At 57.8% G+C, this 21,805-nt stretch overlaps 1 protein-coding gene across 2 annotated transcripts; it reads left to right on the top strand.

The window, feature by feature from the left end:
- The first annotated feature begins 410 nt into the window (after positions 1 to 410).
- On the top strand, positions 411 to 21,727 carry LOC115617199 (syntaxin-binding protein 1). Of its 2 annotated transcripts, none has more exons than XM_030507424.1 (19): positions 411 to 573; positions 9,906 to 9,955; positions 10,147 to 10,228; positions 10,866 to 10,942; positions 11,140 to 11,218; positions 11,301 to 11,404; positions 12,593 to 12,741; positions 13,090 to 13,174; positions 13,303 to 13,433; positions 13,980 to 14,087; positions 14,172 to 14,232; positions 14,728 to 14,793; positions 14,966 to 15,046; positions 15,159 to 15,297; positions 15,528 to 15,637; positions 15,807 to 15,908; positions 16,998 to 17,083; positions 17,932 to 18,086; positions 20,210 to 21,727. In XM_030507424.1, the coding sequence occupies exons 1-19, from the start codon at positions 537 to 539 to the stop codon at positions 20,290 to 20,292; spliced, it is 1,785 nt and encodes a 594-aa protein (XP_030363284.1). In that variant the 5' UTR covers positions 411 to 536; the 3' UTR covers positions 20,293 to 21,727. The 2 variants fall into 2 exon arrangements, with proteins under 2 accessions (XP_030363284.1, XP_030363283.1); XM_030507423.1 differs by lacking the exon at positions 20,210 to 21,727 and adding an exon at positions 19,019 to 19,394 and having other exon boundaries at positions 418 to 573.
- The last annotated feature ends 78 nt before the right edge of the window (positions 21,728 to 21,805 follow it).

Below are 21,805 nucleotides of genomic sequence, written 5' to 3'. Positions count from 1 at the left end.
CTGAGGTGCTGGCACAGGGTGCCCAGAGAAGCTGTGGCTGCCCCATCCCTGGCAGTGTTCAAGGCCAGGTTGGACACAGGGGCTTGGAGCAACCTGCTCTAGTGGAAGGTGTCCCTGCCCGTGGCAAGGGGTTGGAACTGGGTGAACTTTAAGGTCCCTTCCAACACAAACCCTTCCCTGACTCCATGGCACACGCACCGCGGGCACAGCCCGTTATCCGTGCTCCCATTCCTCTCCATTCCCGCTGCTCACCGCACACGCTGGGGGTGCGGTGCCGGGTGCGGGTTGTTGTTCGCGGTGCCGGCTCCAGGGGGCGCTCCGCTGCGGCGAGGGTGGGGCGGGGCCAAGTGACGCAGGTCCCGCCCCCCCGGCGCGCGGTCAGCTAAGCCCCGCCCCTTCCCCGCTCTTCCCCCCCTCTCCTCTCTCCCCCCCCCCGCCCGCCGCAGCCACCCGCAGCCTCGCCCGGCTCCGGTGCGTGCGGGTGACCCCCCATCCATCACCCATCCCCGCCGCTGCGGACCCCCCCGCGACCAGCCATGGCCCCCATCGGACTCAAGGCTGTGGTGGGAGAAAGTAAGATCCGCGTCCCGATCGCGGCGGGGGGGGTGGGGTGTCACACTAACGGGGTTCAGGACCCCCCCCACCCCCTTTTACCGCGGGTGGGGGCTGCTGCGGGTGCGCAGTATGGACCTTCGGGACGGCATCAGCGCCTGGGGGGGGGGGCACGCAGGGGACACCCCCATGGGGCAGGCGGCAGGACGTGGGGACACGGCGGCCCGGTGCGATCGGGCTTGATGCTGCTCCTCCCCCCGCCCCCCCTTCCGTTTTCATTCATTTTGGGGGGTTTTGGGGTTTTTCTGCAGTGCTGAGGGGAGGGGACGGGGGGGCGGTGGAAAACGGAGGGTGGAGGAAAAGGGAAGCGAAAGGCGCTTGAATCTGCCCCCCCCCCCCCCAGCTCCTAAAGGCCGAGGGGCGATCGCATCATGGGGAAAAGCCCCTCGCCCCGCTCTTGGGGGGGGCTGAGCATGGCCGGGGGGGGGTGGCCGCTGGTTCAGGCCTTTCGCTTTGTCCGCAGCGAACCCGCTTTCACCGGGATTTCCTTATTGATATTAGTGTGTTCCCGGACGTGACTCCGCTTCCTTGTTCCCGGGGGCGGGATGCCCCCCCCCTTCACCCCCTAAATCCCCCCTTTCCCGCGGGCATTGCCCCTCGGGTCCCGGTCCTGCGGCGGTTCCGGGCCCCGCGATCGCTTCCTTCCTGCAGCCAGTATTTGCAACGTCTCCATGGCGGGGGAAAGCAGAGGGGGGGTTCCCAAAACGCCCCAGGCTGGAAGCAGGGGGGAGGTTGACGGGTCCCTTCCCAGGGGCAAATTAAAGCGACTCCCCTTCCCCGCCCCGTATTTATATGTGTGTATAAATTGGACTGAAATCGAGAGGAGAAAGGGCAGGAACCGGTGAAACTTCCCCCGGGCTCCCCGCAGCCATGAAAAGCCGTTCTCGTCCCTCCCCGCTCCTCCTGCGGGATTTATTTCCGTGGCATCCGGGCCCGGATCTCCTGTGTTTTTTGGGATGGGGGGCGCGGTATTTGGGCTGTAATCTCGGGGGGGTTGTTGTATGTGTGTGGCTGTGGGTGACATCCCCGCGGTGGGGATGCGGATGGTGCAGCCGGAGCTGGTGGTGTGATCGGGTGGGTGGTGATGTGATGGAAAAGGGGGGGGGGGGGGGGGGATCCCCCTGGATGGATGGCCCTGCTTTGTTCCCAGTCATCACCCTGCCCCAAGGATGGGAGGGTTGAGCCGTTGCCTCCTCATCATCATCACCCTGGGGTGCTGCATTGGGGGTTTGAGCCCATCCAGCTGGAAAACCAATGGGAAAAGGCAAGGGAATGGTTGTTTCTCTGCTGCAGGATGAGCTTTCAGGAGGGGGGAGGTTGGCTCTTGTGCTTTGCTGGGTTTGCTTTTGGAGTGGGGTGGACTCCTGGGTGGGGGACAATGACACCAGCCATCCACCAGCTCCCAGGCCCCATCCAGCTCTCCCTGTGCCCTCTTGAAAGAGGGGACAGGCACCAGCTCCTCTGCATGTCCCTTATTCCATTCATTGTCTCTGTGCTGAAATAGGCTGGGGGAGAGCAACACACATATACACATCATGGAAATCTGCCTCAATCTTCCCCTTCAGGGTAACAAACTGCTCTGTTCTTCCCTGAAAAATCTCATTCCAGACTGAAAACGATAACTGGGAGCTGGGCATCAGGGAAGCGGGGGTGTCGGGAAGGAGGGAGCAGGGATGTGCAGGCAAAATGCTGCAGAGGAGTGAGGGACAGGGCCCTTGAGGAGCACCCTGCGGGCTCCAGCCCTCCCGTCCCTCCTCGGGCTCCTGCGGGAAGCTCCTGGCCTTGGTGGGTCCTTTCCTGCCTTGAGGTGCTGTTTTCAGCTGGAGTCAGGAGCAGGGTACCGGGACCTCCCCCACTGGGCACCAATGCAGATGGTACACGGCTCTCCCCCACTGCACCAGCCTGCTCTAAAGGGATTCCCAAAGGGTTTCCTGCAGAAGATGCTCCTAAGGAGCAGGAGGTCCAAGCCTGGGGCTGACCGCGGGGCAAGGTATCTCTCCCATGGAAGGAGGGAGGGAAGGATGGATGGATGCTGCCGCGTTGCCATGGCTCGCTCTGCCAGGCCCCCCCCCTCCGTCACTGCATTCTGCCCTGGCTTCCCTCCAGACCCGGATTATTCTTCTGACCAGCTGGTGCCATGGCAGGTTTTGGAGGCCCCTGGAGAGGTGGGAAGCGGGATGAGGTGGGTGAGTGTTGCAGGAGATGGGCAGAACCAGATTGTCCCCCCCATAGAGCCATGGGGTGCATGCTGGGGGGTGTCCCTGCGCCTCCCCGCAGCATCCATCAGGGATGGCTGCATCCCTTCAGGACTTGCTTTCCTCTGGCCGGGGTTGGAGCTGAGTGCAATGCCCAAGGACCACGTCCTCCTGTTGTGCCTCTGTTCCCTCTGCAGCCACCTCCCCAGAACCCCACTGGACAACCAGTCACTTTGCTCTGGTTCTGGTTAGCAAAATCTCACCCAAGCATGGAGCCGATCCAATTCCGAGCCCCCCATCCCCAAATCTTCATCTCGCCCCCCAGCACATTCACATTCCCCATCCTCTCTTGCCCCAGGGCCTTCTTGCACCTCCTTGCCCTGAGCTTCCCCTGCCCAGGCTGGTCCCTGCTCTCCTGCAGCACCCTGCAGTGGAGAGGAGGAGGCTGGGTTTTACTTCACTGAACCATCACCAAGATGGGCTGTGCTGCAGGGGTGACACCTGCACAGTGGCTGCCACCATGATGGGCTGGTGCAAGACACATAGCTGGAGTGATAGCCACAATGGATCTGAAACCCCCTGGACCCCTTCACCTGCAAGAGGAGACAAACCTCCCCAAGGGCTTCTTCCTTTTACTCATGATGCTGTCAGGGACAGATGGGAGAAGCAGAGCAGCCCTGGAATAAGGGAAAACCCTGCTCCCTTCTGGAGAGAGCAGGAAAACACCTTTCCCCCAGGACAGGAGCTGATCTTCCTCTGGAGCATTCTTGCTATACAGCCTCCTGTGCTGGAGTGCTGCCCACCAGAGTCCCACCGAGGAGCCCCACGGTTAAATCCTGCCTGGATGAAGTCTGCTGGGCTCTCAGCACCCATGTAACAGCCGCACCGTGTCACCCAGTGTCCCCATCTGAACCTCTCAAAGATCCACCCCTGGTCCACACTGGGGTGTGATGACCTGGGGATGCAGGCTCCTTCTGAGCTGCACAGGAGGTGCTGCACCTCCGGGGACAGGGATGAGGCGCAGGCAGGGGCCATGGGGACCTGCTGCTAGTTGCTGGTGTGTCACTCACCCAGGATGCATGGTGCACTCCACAGCTCCCACCACCCCTCTGCAAAGGGCACAGATGCTGCCCATGGAGGATGCTCCAAGCCCAGCTCAAGGCTTGTGTGCTGCCCCAGAGCCAGGTCTGGCAAAGAGAGAGGAGGCAGTGAAGGGCACAGGGGTGGCTACTCCTGCTGGGACCATTGCAGGGGTGCACACTGCATCCTCCTGCCTGCACATGGTGGTCTCTGTGCCCTGTCCCCTGTGGGTGGGAGTAGACCCTGGAGCTGAAGCCAGGCTCTTCCTGGGCAGCCCAACCTCCCAGTCCCCAGCTCCGGGGAGTCCCAAGGGCAGGGAAGGAAGGAGGGCTGAGGAATACTTGCCCACACATGACCATGGAGAGGTACCAAGAACAACAAACCTCACTTTGGCAGGTCTGCATCCACCCACTGGTGTCTGCCTGTGCAAGAAGGTTGAAAAAGCCACCAATGTAGAGAACTTGGACTCTTTCCCTCTAAAAAGAAGGGAGAAGACTCTTAATTCCCCTGCACCTCTGAGGAAAAGCATCCCAGGAGAGATTCCTTCCCTCTTCCCACAAAACCAACACGTTTAAAAAGAGAATCATTGTCACATGGCTTTTAGTTGCACGCTGAGAAGCAGATGCTGCGTCCACCAACTCACAGTGCGGGAAGGGACTTGGCTCTAGTGCTTTGGAGAGTGCAAAAATAGATCGAGCTGAAGGTGCATTAACTTACGGGCTTCCATGTTTCCCATGTACACACACACACATGAATGTGTACACACACATGTTGACACGTGCTATAGGGTCACTGATGGAGCCCATCCGTTGGCTTGGCATTGTGTCACTAAGGGAGCAGCAAAGATCATCAGAGGTCTGTGTAGGCACAGGAGACCAGCCCAGCCTGGATGGACCCTCTTGGTTCAAGGCAGAGAAGAACCAGCTCAGAAAGTCATGGTCACACACATAGGAAAGGGTGACTTACCCCTGGGAGAGGATCACCTCCCCTCCCGTACACTTTGACACCCCGTGTGTGCTGTCCTGCTGCAGGAAAGCTCTTGGCTCCTCTTGACACAAAGCACCACCAGTTTTGGCTATGCCAGCATCCGGGTACAGCGTCTCTGCCAGGGATGGAATCACCTGGTGGAAGAGGACAAGCGTTAGTGGAGGGTGATGCCTTCAGGAGGGACCTGATGTGGTCTGTGCCCCATTGACTCTACCCAGACCTGCTCAGCTCCCAGATCCTTGTGCAGACCTGAGGAATCAGTGCCAGGAGTGATCCCACAGTGAGACCCTTGTCAATGTCACCCCATTTCTCCAGTGCAGGCAGTGAGAGCCATTCATGGCCATGGTCATGCATTTCATTTCCCTTACTCCTTTCTGTCTGTGTTACTCCATTTCATAAGAGTTCAAGACCTCTAGGTCCCTGTTGTGCTTCTCTCTGGGCTCTGCGCGTTTCCCATGGCTTTGGTACATCCTTCACAAGAGCAGAGCAAATAGGAAAAGGAGGAATGTGTGTGAAAATAGCAAGGATCACCTCATCCAGGGTTGGGGAGGAAAGGATGAAGCTGAGCCTGGGCAGTTCTGGACTTGCTGGATGGCATCTGGGCTGCACCACTGTCAGGTTCCCAAGTGAGGAACATGTCCTCCAGCAAGGTTGAGGTCTTCCAGATGGGCACCAGAAATAATCCAGAGAGAAAAAGTAGGTGTTGAGGACACAGAGTGCTGAAGGGGAGATATTTGAGACTTGGTTTATGGACACAGTGTTCTCTGGATTCAAATCATCCCTGAGCTGGCTCTTAGCTGCACTGAAGGACACCAGCTAGGCTTTGCCTCCTGTAAATGAAGTTATCCTGTATGTCCTCAATGGGGTTGATGGCCTTCCTGCCATCCTCTGCTCCACGGAGCCTATTTTACTGGGGACTGCTTGAGGATGGAGCACTGGCACCTTGAGATCCCTGCTGAGGATGTTCAGAGGTAGATACGTGCCCCGCTACATTCAGTGGTGGTTATATCTATGTAACATTCACACTGTCTTAAGCAATTAGTTAATGAACCAGCAAAAAGCAGTTGCCACGTCAGCCCAAACCAAACATGTTCGTCTTGGAGATGCGGTGTGACAGCTTTTGAGAAGTGGGTCTTGAGCAAACCTCACTGTGGGTTCCTGGCTCAGCATCCCTCACCCATCCTGGTGCTCCTGGTGGATGTGGTTCTGCTGCTTCCACCACTCGTGGAGGTCAGGGCTGCTCATTGGGTTTCAGGCTCTTTCTGAAGCAGGATAACGGGCTTGGGGCATCCCAGGTGAGTCCATCTCAGCACACGCTTTGTGCGAGCACAGGCAATGGCAGGGTTGTTCCTCTTCCCCCACAACCAGTAGGAGACATGGGGCTGGCTGCTGTTGCCCAGCCAGCTCACTATAAATACCATGGGCTAAGCCTCTTGGAGTGATGTGCAGGCTCAGGTCCTACTAGGCCACCATGTCACCAGCTTCTGGCCCTGCTTGGAAATGATGCAGTGGGTCATTTCCATGGCGCTTGTCACGGTCCTCCATTGGCAGGTGGGATGTGCTTCCTTGTCCATAGGCGCTGATGTTGTCTCTGTGTTGGAGGATAAGTTCTGAGCTGTCTGTATTGTCTGTTCTTGGTAGATATTGGAACTAAAATCCTTCCAGCCTGAAAGGATCAGATGCAATGTGGTAGGTCCAGACAAGCCAAGTGTTGAAGGCACTGGATGAGAGGCACATGTGCATTTTTTTCCCTCTGAAACCTGGTGAAGATGAAAAGCTTGGCTGTGAGCATCACCAGCTGACGTTAGAGTCCAACAGCTCCGGCTGGCCAGACCACTTGGGGACACTGGTGGCAACATCTGACCTGCTAATGTGGGAACACAAGAGAACTGCTTCACAGGAGGTGGCCAGGCTTGCCTTGAGGACCTCAGGGAATGGAGGAGTCTCTTGCTGATCCTATAACTTCTCCTGAGTGTGGAATTGGATCATAGAATCATAGAATGGTTACGGTTGGAAGGGGCCATAAAGAATTGGCGTAAGGATGCCTTCCCTGGTGTTGCTCAGCCATTGCTCATCATATACATCAGCAGCATAGTATGTGCTGGCATCCTTTCTCCTGGCTGGATGTGCTTGTGCCAGAGATGCTGCTTAGGAACTGCCCTGCTCAAGGACAGGTCTGATACCTTCTCACATCTGGCCTTGGCCAAGCCCTTGGTGCCTAATCCATCCCCATGTGCTCATCTCCCACCCAGCAGCAGATGCAGGGTCCTTGTTCGGAGATGCCTGGGGACCCCCGCGCTCCTCACATGGTGTGAGCAGTGCTCACGTCCTGCCCAGCATTCCCCCAGCTCCAGTGCCAGCAGCCACATGAGCCAAAACAGCCCCAGGGATCGGCTGTACCCTCCTACATCTCCTTTTCACCTCAGGATTCCCACATTTCCCCCTTTCCATGCCAACCCCAGCATTGAGCGTTGCCTTCATGGTGCACCCAAGAGCTGACAGATCACTCTTCCCTAAACTGGGGGTTTGATGGATACTGCAAGGACACCCAGGACGTGCAGGCCATGGCCGTGTCCCCTCTGCATGTGCCTGGCTTTGTGTCTCCTGCCCTGCCAGAGCCTCTTTGGAGGATGCTGTGTGAATCTGCCTCTCTCCCAGCCCTGCCGAAGCTCTGGCAGCCGCTGGAAACCAGCTTTGGAGAACTTTGGAGCCAGATCTGACCTACTGTCATGAACATCAGTTTAGGGAATGGCTGTGCCTGCCTGCAGCAGGCTGGGAGCAGGGCTGGCTCCAGTGCAGTGGGGTCCACCTCTGACCATGGGATGGACACCCTAAAACCACAAAGCTCAGAGCGGTTCCCTCAGAGGTGTCAGTTTCTGCTCTGGGAGGCCCACGTTGGTGCCAGTATTGGGGTGAGGGGGGGGAACATGATGGCTCCTTCTGCACTGGGAGGTGCACAGCTGGGCAGATATTCCCCCCATCGACATGCATCCCCCATGCAGCTCAACCCATACACATGCAAAAGAGGGAGAAGGAGTTCCACAGAGCAAGGTGCTGAAGACAAATGTCCCCTGCAGCAGCTGCCACACAAGGACAAGCTCAGGGCTGGCTGAGGCAGCATTTTGGGGCTCCCGTGTCCTGGGCTGTCCCCTCCTTGCTTCAGCAATGGAGCCTTTGCACCAGTGGGCCCCAGGATGCTCTTTCCCAACCTTCTTCCTTCTTTCCTTCCCCTCCCAGCCCTAGAGCAAAGCCATATGTCATCACAGGGGCAGGATGTCTTTTGACAGCCAGGCCCTGACCCCTTCCTGGTCACCGTCACATGGGGCACCACCATGTCCCCCTGTGCTTTACTCCACATAGTTTGCAGTTGAGGTTGTTGGGATGGGATGGAGGGCGGGAGCTGCCTTGTAAACAGCTCTGTTATTCCTGGAGCCTTGTTCCGGGGAAGGAGCCAAATGTGAGTAATGGAAGGAAGAGGAGGGATGCACTGGCTGGCATCCCTGCTTCCAGCCCGTGCTCCTGCACCAGCGAAGGACAGAGAGCAGGATGGGGACAGGCTCATGCTTATGGGGAGGACAATTCCCATTCCACCTTTTTGCTGTGTGGGTGACCTGGATCCTGGTGGGCAGCACATATGGGTGCAGGCAGCAGCTTTTCCCACCCCAGCAGTGTCCAGCTCCATCCATTTTCCCTGGCCATGCAGCCCCTTTACTGATGGAAAGGCTAAAGGATGTGACCAAGGGCAGGCAGGACTCCAGGTTGATGGGCAGCATCCTTCTGGAGCATCCCATAGGCAGATGTCGCTGGGAAGGAGATGGATGTGCAGCGGCTGCTTCCAGGTTTTAAAAGCTTTGTGGTTTAAGCCCAGCCGGTAACTCAGAACCACGCAGCCGCTCGCTCAGCGCCCCTCAAAGAGACTGGAAGAAGGGGGTGAGCGAGCGGCTGCGTGGTTCTGAGTTACCGGCTGGGCTTAAACCACGACACTTTATAAACCCAAAAGGAGGTTTATTGGGGGACCGTCACCCTTGGGGTCACTCCCAAGGTAGAGTGATCTCAGCAGTGGGCTCCACACACCACATGTGTTTAATAATATAGAAACATTCCTTAGCTGGGTTTTAACTGGGCATTTCAATCCCTGATCCTGGAACCAGAGGGTCAGAGCAAAGCCCTCCAGGGCAGAAAGCCAGGGAGAAGCACCCTGGGGAGGACACGGACGCAGACTCTCCCTTAGGCTCAGCCGGGCAGTTCCCAGCACATCCTTGCTCTGCGAGGGGTGATGCTTCCTACACCAGGGTACAAAAGGGACCTTCAGGGTCCTGGGAGCACCTCAGCTGCCCCAATGCAGGTGTTTGGCAGCACATGTATCTGGCAGGAGGGCAAATACTGATTCTAGCAAGGCTTGAAACCCCCTATCCCGCAATCCAGCCCCACAATTGACACCCCCATCCCCACTGCACCCCATTCCTCACATGGCCTTAACCTGCACCCCACAGGGAGCAGCCCCACTGGCACCCCATGGCATATGGGTGCAGGGTGGCCACAGGGCTGAGGGGTGCGGGGAGACCCCCGGGTGCTGCTGTCCCTGCTGGTTGCATAAGCACGGCAGGCGCGGGAGGTGAAAGGGGATTTGGGGGATTACAAGGACCAGGCTGAGGCCGCTTGAGTCTTGTTTCTAAAAGGAGCTCTTAAGCCCTTGTTGTTTTCCTGGAGCTTCAGATTAGGGCTGAGACATGGGGGGCGGGCCCCAGGCTCCCCAGAGGGACCCCCCCCAATGCTCCCATAGCTCTCCGCTGCTGTGGGCTCTGCTGTTAGTGCCAAACATGAGATAGAAACAGGGCTGGGGGTGACGAGCCCTCCCTGGGTACCCCAAACCTATCCCCATCTCCTGCCACATCCCTAGGAAAGGTGCTGGGGAGTGGAGCTTACCATGGGTTGGGGGTTCAGTGCCCCCCATGCTGCTGTTAGCAGGCCCTGGGGTGCTACAGGGGGGACTTGGGGTGCTCACCTTGCCCTGTGCTCCTTCTCTTGCAGAGATTATGCACGATGTGATCCGGAAAGTGAAGAAGAAGGGAGAATGGAAGGTGAGCATCAACCCCTGAGCGGGGGATAGCAGAGGGGGAGGGCAGGCAGAAGGAAGCAGGGGGTAGGTGCAGGCAGGGAGCCCCCAAGGATGGGGAAGGGATGAGGAAGGAATAGGAAAAAGACGGAGAAGGAATAGGAAGTGGCAGCTTGTGGCTGCCCCCTGTGCCCCAGCTCACAGCCCTCTCCGCAGGTGCTGGTAGTGGACCAGCTCAGCATGCGGATGCTCTCCTCCTGCTGCAAGATGACCGACATCATGACCGAGGGCATAACAAGTGAGTAACAAGCCCCCAGCCCAGCAAACCTCACTGTGGGAAAGGCAAAACCTCCCTCTTGGACCTGCAGACATCTCCAGGCTGGCACAAGCCAGTCCATCCATCCCCATCCCTCTTGGGATGGAGACATGCTACCTCCCGTTGCTCATGGACCACTGTCGTGGTGCCAGGCTGATGGTTCACAGCCTTTCTCCTCACCTGCTGGGGCTGGAGGAGCCCAAACCCCTCATTTCCAGTGGTATCTCAGTCTGAGGAGGAAACAAAGTGTTATCTTCTGTCACCCCTCTAAATAGCTCCCTGCAGCACTCGGAAAGGAGAACACCCCAGGCCGTGCACCAGGAGGTTTGGGGCAGGGGTTTTGCCCCAGCCTGGCTACCACCAAAGCATCACCTACCCTGGGTGGTCCCCTCCAGTGGAGGGATGTGAGAATAACCCAAAGCAACAGCAGGATGGGAGCACACAGACGAATCCACTGGTCCACTGTGACCTTACGAGGCACATACACACAGCCCCATGGGTTGGACTCTTGTGTGGACAGTGCAGAGGGACACAGAGGGGTTTGGCAGGGCTGGTGGGGTGTCCAACAGCTCCTCCCCTCACCCATCCCTGCCATGGTCGTTGTTTTCCTCCTCTCCAGTTGTGGAAGACATCAACAAGCGCCGGGAGCCGCTGCCCAGCCTGGAGGCTGTGTACCTCATTACCCCCTCCGAGAAGGTGAATACACAGCGTGGGGCTGGGGGAGGCAGTGGGATGCCCATACTGGGGCAGGTAACTGTGCCCATAGGGAGCATCTTGGCTCCAGTAAGGCCAATGGTGCGATAGAGCGGAGGCTTGGAGCATACCTCATGCCAGGAGGGAGGATGCTGGTGCCACCCCCGTGCCCAGCCCAGCCGGTCCCTTCTCTCTTGCAGTCCATCCACTCCCTCATCAATGACTTCAAGGATCCCCCCACCTCCAAGTACAGAGCTGCCCATGTCTTCTTCACTGACTGTGAGTACCCAGAGGGGAGGGAAGGTCCCTGGCACTAAAGGGATGCTGGGATGCTGAGCTCCTCCTCTTCCTCCCCTCACAGCCTGCCCTGACGCCCTCTTCAATGAGCTGGTGAAGTCCCGTGCTGCCAAGGTCATCAAGACCCTGACGGAGATCAACATTGCCTTCCTCCCTTCCGAGTCCCAGGTGAGGCCGGGCCAGGGGGCTCCAGGGGATGGGGCAGCCAAGGGATGCTCAGGGTCCTTCTCCAGCCCGTCAGGGTCTGTGTCACAGCCTCACAGCCCAGGCTGGCTCCTCAGCCCCTGCTCAGTCCTTCCTCCCTGTCTCCTTTGATTACTTGTTGAGGTTGATCCGCTGTTGGGGATTTAGCAGGGAGCCAGCCCGCCTGGGTGAACGGAGACAGGCATGGGATGAGGGGGACAGGAGGGATAGATGGTGCCAGACCTGCTGGTGCCAGTAACCGTTCAAGCCTCAGTGTTTGTGGGGAGACAGACAGGTGGAAGATGAGCTCTTGGCATGTCCAGTGCTGGGCCCCTCACTCCAAGAGAGACATTGAGGTGCTGGAGCGGGGCCAGAGAAGGGCACCGGAGCTGGTGCAGGGCCTGGAGCACAAGTGTGATGAGGAACGGCTGAGAGACCTGGGGGGGTTCAATCTGGAGAAGAGAAGGCTCAGGGGGGACCTTATCGCTCTCTGCAACTGCCTGACAGGAGGATGGAGCCAGGAGGCGGCTGGTCTCTGCTCCCAAGGAACGAGGGATGGGACAAGAGGAAACGGCCTCAAGCTGCACCAGGGGAGGTTTAGATGGAGCTGAGGAACAATTCATTCCCCAGAGGGTGCTCAGGCATTGGAACAGGCTGCCCAGGGCAGGGCTGGAGTCACCGTCCCTGCAAGTGTTCACACACCGTGTAGCCGAGGCCCTCAGTGCCATGGGTTAGTGGTGGCCTTGGCAGTGCTGGGAAGCGGTTGGACTTGATGAGCTTAAAGGTGTTTTCCAACCCGGTTGATTTTGTGGTTCTGTGATCTCCACACACAGCCAGACTGGCTTCTGGTATTTACCAGCAGAGCAGCGTGTCCTCAGCTCTCTGTCCTTGCTTGGGGCGAATGGCGGCTGTGGGCAGGGGGTCTCCTGCCTCCTCTGCTCACCCTACATGTGGGTAGGGGCCATGCCACGGAGCTGGGGAAGACGTTGGGGTCCAGAGCCGGCAGCAGAAAGCCCAAAGGATGCTCCGAGCATCACTGAGCTCCATCTCCCCACTGCCAGGCTCAGCTGGGGTTAAATCCAGTTTCCAAACCCAGCGGGGTGTCCTGTGGGGCTGCTCCCTGCCTGCCGCCATAGCAGACCCCCTCCAACCCCGCTCCCGCTGCTCCTCCAGGTTTACTCTCTGGATTCGGCTGACTCCTTCCAGAGCTTCTACAGCCCGCACAAGGCGCAGATGAAGAACCCGATCCTGGAGCGCCTGGCGGAGCAGATCGCCACGCTCTGCGCCACGCTGAAGGAGTACCCGGCCGTGCGGTACAGGGGGTAAGGACAGCACCCCCCGCACCCCCTGCGGACGTGTCCTCTCCCCCAGCAGCATGGTGGAGCTGGGGCCGTGCTGAGCAGGGGACATGGATGTGGCTGGGGACAGGGTGGGGATGGAGGAGGTGGGGATGGACACAGTGCTCAGTGCAAAAGAGGCTCAGGCTTGAGGATGCTCTGGGAGATGGGTGAGGGTCCTAAAATCCAAGTGAAGCACTCCAAGGAGAAGTGGGAATAGGCGGCAAAACCTGCTGAGGTGCCTCCTCTCCCAGGAGCAAAGGGAAAGCAGCAGCTCTTCCCCACCCCATGCCACTGCCCCAGGGAGCTGACCTCTCCCTCTGCTTCCTGCAGGGATTACAAGGACAATGCCATGCTGGCACAGCTCATCCAGGACAAGCTGGATGCCTACAAGGCTGATGACCCCACCATGGGCGAGGTGAGCAGGGACGAGTCACAGTCACAGACCCCCAGTGGGGACCCCAAAACGTCCCCGGCATCCCCCAACTGCCTGTGGGGCTGGAGGAGCCCCCAGCCCCACGGCTGATGGTTCCCCCCACTCTGCAGGGTCCAGACAAGGCTCGTTCCCAGCTTCTCATCCTGGACCGTGGCTTTGACCCTGCGTCACCGGTGCTGCATGAACTGACTTTCCAAGCCATGAGCTACGACCTGCTGCCCATCGAGAACGATGTCTACAAGTGAGTGCAGTGCTGCTGTCCCCAAAGTCCCCATGGTCCCACTAAGGGCATGAGCGGCAGTGGGAAGCTCATCCCTGCTTCCATCACAAGCCATTGGTTGGGAGAAGCCATTCCCACCTGCGGTCTGGCAGGGCATGATGGGCAGGAGTGATGCATAAGGGGCTTTTCTTGCCTTCAACCCATGGCCTCTTCCCAACATTTAGCAGTTGAATGGGAGACGTGAAACTGAGTTGAAGTAACATCATCCTGCTTCTGGCAGAGCCAAGAAGAGCCCCCATGTCATAGAATCATAGAACCCCAGCCTGGTTTGTGCTGGAAGGGACCTTAAAGCTCATCCAGTTCCAACCCCTGCCACGGGCAGGGACACCTTCCACTAGAGCAGGTTGCTCCAAGCCCCTGTGTCCAACCTGGCCTTGAACACTGCCAGGGATGGGGCAGCCACAGCTTCTCTGGGCACCCTGGTCATCCACCTCCTTTGAACCCAGGCACCAAGGGGACAGCATGTCCCTGCAGGCCCCACTGTGATGCTCCGTGTCCTCTTCCCAGGTACGAGACTAGTGGCATTGGGGAAGCCCGGATTAAGGAGGTTCTCCTGGATGAGGATGACGACCTGTGGGTCACGCTGCGCCATAAGCACATCGCCGAGGTGTCCCAGTGAGTGTCCCTGCTTGCTGGCATTGCCACACACCCCCCTGTCAGTGTCCCTCCTAACTGACAGCTCTGTCCTCCTCTCCCCAGGGAGGTGACCCGGTCCCTGAAGGAGTTTTCTTCCAGCAAGAGGATGAACACAGGCGATAAGGTGACCAACTGCATCCGCCAAGCTGGGGACGGGCACACGGGGGGCTCAGCCATGGGCTGGCCCATGGTGGGGTCTCCTGGGGGACACCCGATGGGGACCTCCACAAAGGGTGCTCAGGTCTTCTGACGGGGGGAGATGGCTGTGGGGTGCTGGACCTATGTCCTGGGCTTGGACATAGGGTCAGTTTGCTCCTGGTATGGGATCCATGCACCTCCTTAGTGGGTGCCTCTGTCTCAGATGGTTCCCTGAGCTGGTGGCAGTGAGGGGGCCTTGGTGAAAATAGGATGTAAAAGTGGCCAGAAGCTGGAAGCACCATCTCAGCCTCAGCCAAGCACATGGGGGGGGGCAGAGGAGGGTCCTCGGGGTTTCTCCCCCCATCACTGCAGTTTGCAGAGCTGCCCCTCAGCTGCACCAGAGGAGACCTGGCAATGCCAGGTCACCCCCTCCCTGCTCCTGGTCCCCACGGGTGAGTGACCATGTCTCCTTCCTTTGCAGACCACCATGAGAGACCTGTCCCAGATGCTGAAGAAGATGCCGCAGTACCAGAAGGAGCTCAGCAAGGTATGAGGAGGGTGGATGTCCATGCAGAGAGCCCATCTATGGAGCAGGCTGTCCAGAGGGGTGTCCCTCTGGAGCAGGATGTCCCCAGAGGGGCCCTGGCCACAGGCAGGGGCTGGGCTGGTGGCACAGGGACCCTTCACTGGTGGTGACCACACCACTCGTGTCTCCCCAGTACTCAACCCACCTTCACCTGGCTGAGGACTGCATGAAGCACTACCAGGGCACGGTGGACAAACTGTGCCGAGTCGAACAGGTACCACCAGCCCCACATCCCCGGTGGGGATGGCTGGAGCCGGCAGCTCCTGCCCCACAGCTCAGCACTGAGCCATGGGTTGAGGGATGATGAGCATGTGTGTTATCTGCAGGATCTGGCCATGGGCACTGATGCTGAAGGAGAGAAGATCAAGGACCCCATGAGGGCCATTGTCCCCATCCTGTTGGATGGGAATGTCAGCACCTATGACAAGATCCGCATCATCTTGCTCTACATCTTCCTGAAGAATGGTGAGGAGGACACATGGGCAATGGTGGCAAACAACTCAGGGTTCAACCAACATAAACCAGACGGAAAAGCTTCTGTCTCCCCTTAAAAGGCTTCTGTTGGAGTGAAAAGCCCCATATCCCCAACCACCACCAGTCCCATCCCACCAGTCGTGGGGTGGCAATGGAGGGGCTGTGACCCCTCATGGGGAGGCATTTCTCAGGAGGACACCATCTCCCCATTGCATTTCCAGGTATCACTGAGGAGAACCTGAACAAGCTGATCCAGCACGCTCAGATCCCAGCTGAGGACAGTGAGATCATCACCAACATGGCCCACCTCGGGGTGCCCATCATCACAGATGTGAGTGTCCACCTCCCACTCCCCAGGGCCCTCCTTGCGCCTCGGGGGGACCATGCACGGCACCCAGTGTGCTTTGGGATCTGCCTGTCCTATGGGATACCCCCAGCACCCCTATGAGGTCCCACACCAGACCCATGTCTCAGCGTGTCTCTGTTCTCCCTGTGCCCAGTCCACCCTGCGCCGCCGGAGCAAGCCGGAGCGGAAGGAGCGGATCAGCGAGCAGACCTACCAGCTCTCCCGATGGACCCCGGTCATCAAGGACATCATGGAGGTGAGCAGCAAGGACGGGGATGAGGGATGGAGCAGGAACCTCAGCACCGCCCGGGAAGGGGCCTGCAGAGAACTGGCAGCTCCAGCCCAACCCATGACACCTCTCCATAGAATCAGACTGGTTTGTGTTGGAAGGGACCTTAAAGCTTCTCCAGTTCCAACCCCCTGCCCCGGGCAGGGACACCTTCCACTAGAGCAGGTTGCTCCAAGCCCCTGTGTCCAACCTGGCCTTGAACACTGCCAGGGATGAGGCAGCCACAGCTTCTCTGGGCACCCTGTGCCATACCCTGTTTGCTGCTTGTGTGCCACGATGGGCATGGTTGGGTGGCCTTATGACAGGGATGTCCCAGCCAAGCCAGGGGACAGCCATGGCACCATCAGGAGCTACGCCTGAACGAAGCCAGGGGTATGAACAGAGTCAGGGCACCTCAGGCACCAAAACTCTCCAACACTGACATATCCCACCAGCTCAGACAACAGACCCTGGAGCCCCACTTGCAGAGGGGGACATCAATACAGTTAGTGCCACGTCTACGCACCAAGCAAAGCTGCAGCAGTTCCCACAAGTGCATAAAAGCACACCTACAGGCTTTCTGAGGCGCACGTCATGCCCAGGGAACCCCTAAACCCCACCCCTAGGACCAGAGAGAAGTGTAGTGAGCAACAACATCTTACCAGCTCAGTAGCTATCCACTGCTGAGTAAAGCAGGAGCAGGGTCCTTATTCAAGAGGTAGATCATAGTTGTGAAGCCTTCAGCACACTTTGAGTTTCAAAGGCACCATCTGTCTGTTCTTTGTACTCTTACCCTATGTCCTACTCTTACTCCTACTCCCAGCTCAGGGTGAGCCTCCCCCCATACCCTGTGCTGCAGCCCCCTGTGCTGCCCCACAGCATCACACCACCCTTCTCCCCCTAAATGCACCCTATTACAGGAACACAGGCAAATTGTTCCGTTAATTCGGCCTATGCAAATATATGCAAATGAAGCCTGACCTGAACGGGCCAATCCTATCGAGTGCAGCCCTATGGAGGGCCTCTAGGGCCAGGGTTTGTTCCTGCTCCTTGCTGACCCTGTCTCTCTGCCCGCAGGATGCCATCGATGACAAGCTGGACACCAAGCACTACCCGTACATCTCCACCCGCTCCTCCGCCTCCTTCAGCACCACTGCTGTCAGGTGAGTACCAAACCCCCGGCTCCCTCGACATAGAAACCTGTATCACTGATAGCATCCACACCTCATCTGTGGAGCTGCGAGCTGCTCTGTGGTCATTCAGGCATCCTGTGCCTCAGTTTCCCTATGTGTAACAGCACTCGTGGCTGGAAAGCTGGACTTGCTCTAACAGCAGCTTGGGAGATAATCGTAGAATCCCAGCCTGGCTTGCGTTGCAGGGAGCTTAAAGCTCGTCCAGCTCCAACCCCTGCCACGGGCAGGGACACCTTCCACTAGAGCAGGTTGCTCCAAGCCCCTGTGTCCAACCTGGCCTTGAACACTGCCAGGGATGGGGCAGCCACAGCTTCTCTGGGCACCCTGTGCCAGCACCTCAGCACCCTCACAGGGAAGAGCTTCTGCCTCAGAGCTCATCTCAATCTCCCCTCTGGCAGGTTAAAGCCATTCCCCTTGTCCTGTCCCTACAGGCCCTTGTCCAAAGCCCCTCTCCAGGTTTCCTGGAGCCCCTTTAGGCACTGGAGCTGCTCTAAGGTCTCCCCTTCAGGAGCCTTCTCTTCTCCAGGCTGCCCCAGCCCAGCTCTCTCAGCCTGGCTCCAGAGCAGAGCTGCTCCAGCCCTCGCAGCAGCTCGGGGGCCTCCTCTGGACTCGCTCCAGCAGCTCCACGTCCCTCTTGTGCTGTTGCCCCAGAGCTGGATCAGGACTGCAGGGGGGGGCTCCCCAGAGTGCAGCAGAGGGGCAGGATCCCCTCCCTGACCTGCTGCTCACGCTCTGGGGGTGCAGCCCAGCACGCGGGTGGGTTCGGGGGCTCTGGGGTGCCTTATGCCCATCCTTCACCCTTCTCTTCCTCTCTTTAGTGCCCGCTATGGCCACTGGCACAAGAACAAGGCCCCTGGCGAGTACCGGAGTGGCCCCCGCCTCATCATCTTCATCCTGGGCGGTGTGAGCATGAACGAGATGCGCTGCGCCTACGAGGTGACACAAGCCAGCGGCAAGTGGGAAGTGCTAATAGGTGAGTGGGACCCTGTCCCCGCGCCCGCCGCACTGGCTGCTCATCCCACGCTCCCTCCTCCATCCCGCCAGCTCCACGGCACTGTGGGAGCTGGAATGCTGCAGAAAGGGCTCCTCCTGCCGCCCGGTGTCACCCCTCTGCCCCTCCTCCCCAGGGACAGCACATGTCCCTCACCCATCCCTGGCTTTGCTCCCACTTTCCCTCTCCCTGGCTGAATTTGTTCAGGGTGCGGGAAGGGGGTTTTGCAGCTTGAATTGCTCCTGTCACCCCCATTGCACCATCGTCACTGGAGTTGTTACAGGAAGGAAACACGAGACAGAGGCATGCCCATACACCGACCACGATGGGCACTGTGTATGCAACAGGAGATGCCTTTTTGTGTTGCACACACGCTACGTGTCCTGTTGCACATGCAATGCATCAGGAGGTGTGTTTTCCCATTGCACACACTGCAACATGTGTGTGACAGGATGTGTGTTCAGCTCCTGGAGGAGCCTTGGGTCAGGCATGGAGGACACGGTGGAATTCCTGCCAGATGTCAGCAAGGAGCTTTAGGTCCCCTAAAATCCCCCCAGGGAAGCACGGCTGGATACACATCTTGTAGGGCAGGAGCCTCTCACCATCTCATCCAGTCCCTTGATTCTTGCCTGGGATGCCTGGTGGAGCCTCTTGCCAGCATCTCATCCTGCTCCTTGTATTCCCATGGGAGCAGCAGCCCCCTCTCCATCACCTCCCATAGCCCCCGGGACCCAGCACCGCTGCCCAGCTCCATCCTGCCTCTAGCCCATCTCATCCCACCTCTCTCTGGGGACCATCCCCTGCATGTGCCTGCGATGCTCCGGGTGGCAGCTGTGTCCTTCCTCTCCTCACGCCAGCGCAGGGTGGGGGGGGGACCCGGGCGCAGCCGTCAGCCCCGCTCTGTTCTCCTGCAGGTTCTACTCACATTCTCACTCCCACCAAATTTCTCATGGACCTGAGGCACCCCGACTTCAGGGACTCCACTAGGGTATCATTTGAGGATCAGGCTCCAGCAATGGAGTGAGCCAAAGAAACCAAGTAAAGGCAGCTTACTAATGAAAAAGAAACTCTTCCTCCCTGAAGGGTTTTCTTTGATTCTTCCTCCTTTCTTTAATTATTATTATTTGGGGGTTCATTTGTTCGGTTCTCTGATAGGAAAATGCTTGCAAGTTCCTCCTACCAGGTGGAAAAGCATCCAGCGCCGCTCCATCATCCCTCTGCCATGTCTCTTCGCCGGTCCTGGCTGGCTCCTTCATGCCATGAGCTCCCCCTTTTCCAGGGCTGGAGGGGCTGGGGGTGGTGGTCGGGGTCCAGCAGCAGCATCCCAGGGCCAGGCAGGGGGGCGGAGCATCCCGGGATGCTGCCCACATCCCACATCCAGCAATGGGGCTGGAGGTTTGGTGCCCCGGGAAGAGCCCAGTGCTTGTCCTGGATCCAGCCCCTCTCATCCCTTCCAGTAACAACTGGGTGCTGCCATGACCCACCCCAGCTCCAGGGTGTGATGGGGCTGAAGTCCTGAGTGGATGGGAAAGTTCAGGTTTGCTCTTGTGGTCCCTTTTCCAAGGTTGCCAGTGAGGCCCATCGTGGCATTCCCATGAGCCATGTGCTGGTGTGCACAGATCCAGGCAGGCTGCAAGGGCAGCAGAAGGCAAGAGCCCTTTTCCTCCTCCTCTTCCACCCATTCCCTTCCCAGCCACCCCATCCACAGACCCAGGAATGCTCTGTGCAGGCAGGGGAAGAGCCTGGGGGCTGAAGAAGGTTCCTACATGCTGCCTGCCCCCATCCCTGTGGCTTTTTGGCATCCCCAAAGTGTCCAGGAGTGTCCCCACTGACCATAACCCTGCTGCACAGTCACCCCCAGCCCCTGCCTCATCCCACCCTGCTCCATACACCTCTTCCGTGTCTCCTTTTCCATTCCTTTCCCATTATACCCCCTCCCAAGACATACATTTCCTCGCAAGCATTTCCACTGGCGTGCGGGGCTGTGGCCACCAGGTAAGGCCTCGCCGGGGGGGACCGGGGACAGCGGGGACATCAACTGGGGCACCAGCGGGGCATCCCAAAGCCATCACTGATGCTCTCCCTCCGTTTCTTCTACCCCACAGGGTCCACACACATCCTCACCCCACAGAAACTGCTGGATACGCTGAAGAAACTCAATAAGACAGAGGAGGAAAGCAGCAGTTAAAAGGAAGCGCCGCCGCCGCCACCACTCGATGCCGAATCCAACCTTTCCCCTGGGTGCAACCAGCACCCAGCCCCGGCCCCGGCCCGGCTTTCAATCTTGTTCTTGTGTTGATCTCCCCCTTTCCGCTCCCACCGCTTTCCCAATCTCATTTTATCCACAGGGAGGGGACAACAGCCGAAAAGAAATACATTAAACCCGATGCGTTGCGTTGAAAAGAGGAAAAGAACACAAATTCTCTCTCTATTTGTAGCTGCAGCTATTAGAAACACCCAGGAGCTCGGTACTGAGCGACCCATCCGCCCATTGCTGGCCTTTTTCCTAACGCTCCTCCAGGGAATGTGGTTCCATGTGGATGGAAGGATGGATGGACAACCCCCCATGGCTCCAGCCTCTGTGCAAGGCTGGGCTCGGCTCTGCCTGTCCCTTGTTGTTATGGGGTGGTGGGTGCTCCTGCCAGATGTGCACGCCGACATCTGGCACGGGGGGGCTGGGTATCAGAGCGTACCTGAGATGCTTCACGCTGTGGCAATTCCCATATGAAAAGGGACCAAAATGGTCAAAACCTGGAGATGGGGCCTGTTTGCTTGTATGGCTGCTCCTCTGCCCTGCTGCAGCCCCCCCTTCTCTGGGTCTCTCTATATATAGAAAGAGATATATATACAAAAGAACCCCTGGATTTTTACATATAGACCTCCCTCCCATCCATCCCCATGGAAGTCGGCGCTCCCGTGCCCGGCTCCTTGTGTCATCCCATGGTGAAGCATCCCTGAGCGTGCCATCACCCCGAGGCCCCCCCCAGACTCTGTGTATATTAATGACTGTGTCTGTGATGTTCTTACAAGCTTGGTGTATAGTGATTTACCCAAACCTCGGGTTTTTAGTTGGTTTTTATTGCCCCCCTCTCTTTCCCCTGCCATTAGGTGCACTGCAATATTTTGGGGTCCATCGTTTTGTTCTTGAAGGCTGTGACCCCCCTTTTCCCTCCCCTAAATCTCTCTTTCTTGCCTCGTTGGTGGTTCCCCCCCTCAAATCCTTTCCTTCCCCTTCTATTCCTTGCCCATAAAGTTAAATATATATTTTTAGGGCAAAGGCTGTATCATTGCACTGATATTTGTTGGTTCCTCCTTGGTCCTCCCGCCCTGTTTGAGTTCCTTCTTGGTTTTAGCAATGCAAATGCTTCAGGATATTGTATGTTGGACATTATTATTATTATTTTTTCTGTTAACAGTTATTTATATAAAAAATAATTTATCAAAAAGGAAAACTTAAAAAAAAAAATAAATTAGTCTGTCTTGGAACTTGTTTACCTTGAAATTACTGGAATCTAAATGTTGGAAAGTGTTGAAGCACAAACATGTATCATCTCTGTATATCTGTTCTTCTGTACTAAAGCACTCGAGTGACTCAATAAAAGCGATCTCCATCCCTAGTGCAACCTGCCTGTGCCGTGCCTCTTGCTGAGGGGGACAGGGAAATCTCCTCACCCAACCTCAGATGCTTCCAAAGGGAAAGA

The sequence above is a fragment of the Strigops habroptila genome, chromosome 15 (assembly GCF_004027225.2).
Source record: "Strigops habroptila isolate Jane chromosome 15, bStrHab1.2.pri, whole genome shotgun sequence".
NCBI classification, from domain to species: Eukaryota; Metazoa; Chordata; class Aves; order Psittaciformes; family Psittacidae; genus Strigops; species Strigops habroptila.
Note: the sequence above shows the minus strand (reverse complement) of the source record. Positions and strands in the feature narration are given on the sequence as shown.